This window comes from Sapajus apella, unplaced genomic scaffold, assembly GCF_009761245.1.
Source record: "Sapajus apella isolate SASKATOON/1434 unplaced genomic scaffold, GSC_monkey_1.0 scaffold140, whole genome shotgun sequence".
NCBI lineage: Eukaryota > Metazoa > Chordata > Mammalia > Primates > Cebidae > Sapajus > Sapajus apella.
The window spans coordinates 1,401,706-1,409,394 of record NW_022437080.1 but is presented as its reverse complement, the minus strand read 5'-3'; the positions used below and the strand labels follow the sequence as shown (position 1 = coordinate 1,409,394).

At 44.4% G+C, this 7,689-nt stretch overlaps 1 protein-coding gene across 1 annotated transcript; it reads left to right on the top strand.

Annotated features, from left to right (window-relative positions):
• The first annotated feature begins 4,094 nt into the window (after nucleotides 1-4,094).
• Nucleotides 4,095-4,893, top strand: LOC116540458 (heterogeneous nuclear ribonucleoprotein D0-like). Its single transcript, XM_032263954.1, has one exon. The coding sequence runs from the start codon at nucleotides 4,199-4,201 to the stop codon at nucleotides 4,796-4,798; it is 600 nt and encodes a 199-aa protein (XP_032119845.1). The 5' UTR covers nucleotides 4,095-4,198; the 3' UTR covers nucleotides 4,799-4,893.
• The last annotated feature ends 2,796 nt before the right edge of the window (nucleotides 4,894-7,689 follow it).

The following is a 7,689-nucleotide window of genomic DNA, read 5'->3' as shown; positions in this document are numbered from 1 at the left end:
GTGGTACAGTGACAGAAGTAGCTTGTGTAAGGGTTTTCTCTTACCTCTGCGTGTTGCCCCAGCAAGAGAGGAGCAGAGAACATTTAATATTTTCAACGTGAGAATGCAAGAAAGAGCCCTGGAGGCAAGGCTTAATTGCTGGATTTTGAAAAAGGGAATAAAAGTCCTTCCCTGCAAATGTCAAATGCATCCTGCAGATATTTTCCCATCACAGAAGGTCTCTGTGTTGGGCAGTTTTCAGAACCTAGGCAGGCAGGTGAAAGGGGATCTCTCTAATTTATTTTCATTTCCCCTGGTAATAACACTCTTGGGCAACATTCAGCTGTCTTCTCTGCCAGGCTGTCAGCCTGCAGCTCTCTTGCTAAGCGTCCCTTGAGCTCAGAGAAGGAAGTCCAGAGAACTGGGTGCTTCCCCTCAGTGAAGAGCTGCTACTGATATTACTTCTCCTCACCTTTACTCCAAGGGCTTGTTGTTTTAAAATGAGAAATAGGCTGCGAGAGAAGACCTCTCCAAGAAGGTGAAACAAATGGGCTTCGTTCAATCTGGAGGGTGATAAAATAACTGTCTGTGAGGGCCAAGAGAGGTTAGACAGGAGGGGGCTGTTTCTTCTCATTAGGAAATGGAAATCTACTCCTAAGGACTGACGTTAGAGGAAGAAGTATATTGGAGGTAAAATGTAAAAAGAAAGTGAAAAGACAACAAATATGAATGGAATGACTGGATGGGTGAGTGGGTGGGTGGGTGGGTGGATGGATGGATGGAAGGATGGATGGATGGATGAGTAGATGGATGCATAGAGGATGGAGACCATGTATCAACCCAATGGATAATTGACGATGTTCAACAGTGACAAAGAAAAAGTTTAGGGTAACAGGAAATTTGTTAGAAAATGTCATTCTCAGAACTGTGGCTTTTAAGCTAGCCTGACACACCAACTGCAGACACTCAATAATTAAAATATTGAATACTTAATAATAACATCTGCATTTTGTTGGCATATATATTATCTCATATATGTTATCTTGTTTTTTCTCTTATGGATTCTGTGAGTTAAGTATCATCTTTAGCATCTACATGTAATAAAATGGAAGCTCATATTCTGTTTATCGAAATTGGCGCTAATAACTGTAAGACATCTGTTTTACGAACTGTTAAGAAACACAAATCATGATTATTACAGAAGAAAACATATGACATATCTCAAATGCAGAAAAGGGTGAGGGAGGCAGCACGTCCAGAGGAGTGGGATGCTGTCACTGGGGCAATGTGTCCACATTCACTCGGCTGTGAGGGAGATCTGGGCTGCGAAGCTGGGGCTATGGAACCAGACCCTGCAGCCCTGCAGCATCATCCAATACACTTCTTCCTGGTCCCACCTGCCTCCCACTCTGCATCCTGTTTCCTGCCTCACACAACATCCTCTCTGGCTGACTTTAGAGGAAGAAGTATATTGGAGCTAAAATGTAAAAAGAAAGTGAAAAGACAACAAATATTAATGGAATGACTGGATGGATGGATGGACGGATGGATGGGGAATGGAGACCATGTGTCAACCCAATGGATAATTGTCCTGCTTCTGCCCTTCTATGTAACTTTCGGCTCCTCGTCCAGCCTCAGTGTGTAGTCACTTCTCACTTTATATCAGTTTGGAACCAAACCCCATGACTGATAATGACTGGGGATGATTAAAATGGAATATGTCACCCAGCTCCCCCAAAACCTACACAAGGGAATGACATTTAATAGAAAGCTAGCATTAGACATGAAAACCATTAAATATTCACTCCCACACTTACATATAAGCATCTATATCATACTTAATATGCTTAAGTATATTAATCATAGAAGTATACTCACATACTTAATTCTCTTTACATCTTAAATATAGATCCCAGAACATTTCAGGGCACATGAATGGATTATATTTGGACTCCCCACATCTACATTGAACTGGTCCTGTCAGTTAAAACTCCCATATGTGAGTGGGTCACAAGTGGCTTATGTAAGGCTTCACGAGGTTGCTCACGACTTCACTGCAACAGCTCAGAGATCTAACTGACACACAAACAGAATTCTTCTCAACAGTTGCTGATAATTCAGTTATGAATTCGTTTAGCCAATTAGCTAAATCTCTTAACAGTTTCCAGCTTTTGGCGCATCTTGGTTTTAAGCATTTTTACAGGTTTGGAACTACCACAGGAGCTCTAAGATTTGGGACAAGAAATGAACCGAAATCCATGTTCTCCTCTTTATGTCCTGCACAATTCTATAAACCTCCTTCCTTCCTCCTTGAGGACTCAATAATCTGAATTCTTTGCTTAAGTACCCACATCTTCTTCCACCAAGTCTACAGAAGTATTGAGGGGTAGTGAAAAGATCAAGGGGAATCCAACAGAGCCGTCTGCTAATTCCCTTGGTGATTGTGAGCAGATAAGGAGAACTCTCTAAACCTCAGAGTTACCACCTGTAAAATAGGACTAGGCATTCCTTCCTGGAGGAGCTGCTGTCATTACTCAACACCTAAAGTGCATGAGATGCCTGGCATGTGACAGGTGATCAGTAAGTGACACTGATGAATTTCTTCCTTGGGGCTGGGACAAAGAATCCGAGGTGTGAATGCTCCAGATTTGCATGAGGCTAGGATTGAGTCTCCTCCTTACAAACCAATTCGGGGTATTATAAAAGAAAATCTTTCATTTGTGGAAATCACTTGACTATCATTGGATCCAGTCAACCTTTGAGTTGGAAATTTTTGAATTAAAAGAACCTTCTTCCTCTCTCAAGCCACCACCCCACTGCTGTGCTCTCCTCTCAGCCCAGGCAAGGTTTACCTGCATCCTCAGCACCCTCTCCTCATGCCCTTGGCAACCTGGCTCTCACCCTCAACAAGCCTCTGCAGCAGCTGTCTTCCACATCATGAGGGGCCTCCTGATTCCCACAACCCATACAACCCATCATCCCTAACAGACACTGGGTCACTCCACTTGATGGACTAGCTCTCTCAGGCTCCCAGGGTGACTCAACTCAGATGGAGATCTTTGGCTGGCAGAATTTGGGGAGAACATATGGGGCCACAATGTTGGCTATGCCTTGGCAGTTAAGCAGTGTTTTTGTATTCCAATATTTTACTGAAGACCTTCTATGTGCTAAGCAATCTACTTATCTCTTACCATCCATTTTTTACATGAATTCACATCAGCTTGCAAGATAGTCCTTTGTAACCTTCTTTTTGTTGTGATGATGGTGGAGAGAGTTTCCAGGAGGCAAGACAAAGGAACTTTCAGTCTTCACTCTTTGTTCTGAAAAGCTCTTGCACATCTCCGCTTTGGGGAGAAACAGGTAGAATGCATTTCTGGCACCACCTACTCAGAGTTTGCACAGATATTGCAGGTTAAAGCCTCGACTCATAAGACTGCTCTCACTTCAGATACCAGCTTCAAGATTGAGGGCTCCCAGGCCACCCAGACTTCTGAACAACCGGCTGCAAATGTGGATGTTCCTACTGCCTCCTAATGTTTGATAATATGCTACAGCAGCTCACAGAACTCAGGGAAGCACTCTCCTTATGTGCCTAGTTTTATTGTAGCAAAAGGATACAAGCCTGAACCACTAAAAAGGAGACTGCATGGGGCAGCTCTGGAGGGTTCTGAACATGAAGCTTCCATGTCTTCAGGACGTTTCCCCTCCCAGCACAACTGCGTACATCACCAACCAGACAAACTCACCTGAGCCTCAGGGGCCAGATTTTCCAGCAGTTTAATTATATAGGCCTGCTGAATCATTGGCCACACGATTAAACTCAATCTCCAGTCCCCCTCCTCTCCTAGGAGGTCAGGCAGAGATCAGCTGGCTCAAAACTCCAGTCTCTAATCACATAGTCGTTCTGTCCAGCATGGCCTTTCTGAAAGTATTTTGGTGCCCACTTGAGTCACCTCATTAACATAAACTCAACTCAGGTGTGATCTGAGGGGTCTGCCATGAATAACAGACACATCTATCGTTCCAAAGACTTAGAAGACACCTGTGAGCAACTGGGGACAAGGCCAGCCAAATGCTTCATTATAAAACAGAAGACGAGTCGCATTGAGCACGGGCGGCGGCTGGGTGCAAAGTTGAGAGTAGTTCCTAGTCTGAGCCTTTCCGTCACTCTCCAGCATCACCAGTACCACGGACTCCACCCTGCCGCGGCCCCTCAGCGATGAGGTGCAGCTGCCACTCGACCAGCCATTCAAACTCCTCCCCACGACACACTGAAGCAGCGACGGCACAGCGGGAAGAATGGAAAATGTTTATAGGAGGCCCTGGCTGGGACACTACAAAGAAAGATCTGAAGGACTACTTTTCCAAATTTGGTGAAATTGTAGACTGCACTCTGAAGTTAGATCCTATCACAGGGCGATCAAGAGGTTTTGGCTTTGTGCTATTTAAAGAATCGGAGAGTGTAGATAAGGTTATGGATCAAAAAGAACATAAATTGAATGGGAAGGTGATTGATCCTAAAAGGGCCAAAGCCATGAAAACAAAAGAGCCGGTTAAAAAAATTTTTGTTGGTGGCCTTTCTCCAGATACAACTGAAGAGAAAATAAGGGAGTCCTTTGGTGGTTTTGGTGAGGTAGAATCCACAGAGCTCCTCATGGACAAGAAGACCAATAAGAGGCGTGGCTTCTGCTTTATTACCTTTAAGGAAGAGGAACTGGTGAAGAAGATAATGGAAAAGAAATATCACAATGTTGGTCATAGGAAATGTGAGATAAAAGTATCTATGTCGAAGGAACAATATCAGCACCAGCAACAGTGAGGATCTAGAGGAGGATTTGCAGGAAGAGCTCGTGGAAGTGTTGGTGACCAGCAGAGTGGTTATGGGAAGGTATCCAGGTGAGGTGGTCATCAAAATAGCTACAAACCATACTAAATTATTCCTTTTGCAGTAGAATAATCCCCAGCAGGTGGTGAAGCAGTGTTTTCCAATTTGAAGATTCATTTGACAGTGGCTCCTGCCACCACTAACAGCAGTTCAAGCTAAATTTTTTGTATCAAGTCCCCGAATGGAAGTGTGGCGTTGGGTCCCTCTGAAGTTTAATTCTGAGTTCTCATTAAAAGAAATTTGCTTTCATTGTTTTATTTCTTAATTGCTATGCTTCAGAATCAATTTGTGTTTTATGCCCTTCCCCCCAGTATTGTAGAGCAAGTCTTGTGTTAAAAGCCCAGTGTGACGGTGTCACGATGTAGTCGTGTCTTACTGGTTTTTAATAAATCCTTATATATATATATATAGAACAGAAGACTTCTGTTCTTACCTGGTTCAATACGTTTTTCTCATTCCTTGATATTCCAAACAGGCTGTAATTATCCTCTTTGACATCCCAAGCTAAATCAAAAAAGACCATAAACTATCTAAACATGGGATAAGTAGTGATGCATTTTCAACTTTTCTTTCTTTGATCCCAGGAGACCAAAAATGATTTAAAGTAGTTTTTGTATAATAGAGATATTCATATGCAACTGGCTAAGAATGAAGAAGCAAGGAAAGCAGTCAGATATATGTCCTTGCTACTCCAGGGTGCCCTGCCTCCAAGAGCACAAGTAAGTGGAAGAGGGTCTTGGATTTAATAATTGAGTGTCAGTTCTTCTCACTTGTGAAAGATGGATGTTCTAAGGCTGATGTAAAGGCTGAATGGGATGATCCGTGCACGGCCCCTGGTGTACAGCCTGTCCTACAGCAGGGTGTCCGTAACAGCAACTGCTATCATGACTAGACTAGTATCAAAGTGTAGCGGATGAAGGCGCAGGCTCTAATACAAAGTACTGGGGGCATCCTGTTGCCTTACTTTGTGGCATCTAAATATGGGCAATTGTTTCTAACTTTCTGTGTTTGAGTTCTTTCCTTTGTGAAATGAGGTTAATACATGTCGTTACCCTACAGAGTTCTTTTTTTTTTTTTTTTTTTTGAGACTGAGCTTCACTTTTGTTGCCCAGGCTGGAGTGCAATGGTGTGATCTTGGCTCACTGCAACCTTTGCCTCCTAGGTTAAAGTGATTCTCCTGTCCCAGCCTCCCAAATAGCTGGGACTACAGGCATGCGACACCACAACCAGGTAGTTTTTTATATGTTTAGTAGAGATGGGGTTTCATCGTGTTTCCCAGGCTGGTCTTGAACTCCTGACCTCAGGTGATCCGCCTGCCTCAGCCTCCCAAAGTGCTGGGATTACAGGTATGAGCCACCGCACCCAGCCTAGAGTTCTCAAAAGAACTTATACAGTGTCATACATTTAGTACAGTGCTTGGAAAAAGTAAATACTTTAAAAATGTTAGCTCTTTTTACTGTTTTCGAGTCTTTTTCCTACACTGGGATTCTGGAGTGCTGGTTTCCAGACCACAGGCCTCTTGAGTTGTCTAAGTAACCTTGGGTTCTGCATCTGCTGAAAGAGGCCAGTGGATTAACTGGCCTACAAGGTTTCCACGAGTACTCCTATTGCTCACTGGAGATCAGATCACGTGGTTTTCAGAGGGCAGGCTCACAGGAGCAATGGATTCCCAACAGCAATGATCCTGCTGCTGGGGCCTCCTGTCATGGCTCCTGTCATGCCCCCTTAAGAACCTGGAGCTTTCAAGTTGCTTCTCCTCTCCTTCTCCATCCCCTCCCCCACACCCCCTTCCTACCCTGAAAAGGAACAGTGTATCAGTACATTCCCTGTTTTTGTCTCCATTCTACTTCTGTGCAAAATGTTTTGCAACAAAATCCCCTAAAAAGATTGTGTGAGGAATGTAGGACTCGGGTAGAAGTTATTAACAAGAAGAGGGCGTACATAGAGCCTTCATTATTAGGAAGAAGCACCACTTGAAGGCTGACTTGCTTTTTTATCACAATTCCTGTCTTCCAGTGCTCTAGCCCTTTAGCTTGAGAACCAGCATGCTCAGCCCCCAAGGAGGTAATTAAGAAAAGAAAGACATTTATTCAGCTGAAGAATAGAGAGAGTGGCTGCCAGCCCAGCCTTGGATGGTACACTGGACCCGACACCCTGGAGGACAAGACGTGCCAGCTGCAGCCCCACTGGGAGCGCTCATCCAGCAGCCTTCTTTACAGAAGCCTGCAGTGGGGCTGCCACTGCCCGCCTTGCCATGCAGTGCTGATCACAAATAACAACAGCCCCTCCTGCATCAAAATCCATTTGCGGAAGTCCACAGGCAGCATTAATATTCTCCTCTCACAGGAAAGCAACCTGGGACTCAGAAAAGTTACGTCACTTGCCCAGTACAATAGGTGCATTTTTTTTGCCATTGAATTTTCTGTCCATGGTCACGCGCGCGCACACACACACACAGAAACACACATGCATACTTTTGGGCACAGCAAGAAAACAAGGACTTTTTCAGCTAGTCATGTCTCAGAGGAAGGCAACCGGGCCACACAGGACACAGGCATCTGCTGTTGTTGTCTTAGCAAGTGGCTCCTCTTACTGGGGGAAGTCCTGCCTCATGACTTAGATTTAGGGTTAGGGAGTTACAGAATATGGAAAGTGACAGTAGGGATCATTTCCTTTAGATCTGACTCACATCTTCCACATGGACACTGCCAGCCACAACCTTCCTTTCCTTAGTGTTACAGAGAACCTCACTTCCAACAACCACTTAGCACATTCTTAGGCTCATTGCCCCCTGCCCTCACCAAGGATGCCGGAAGCTCCCTCGT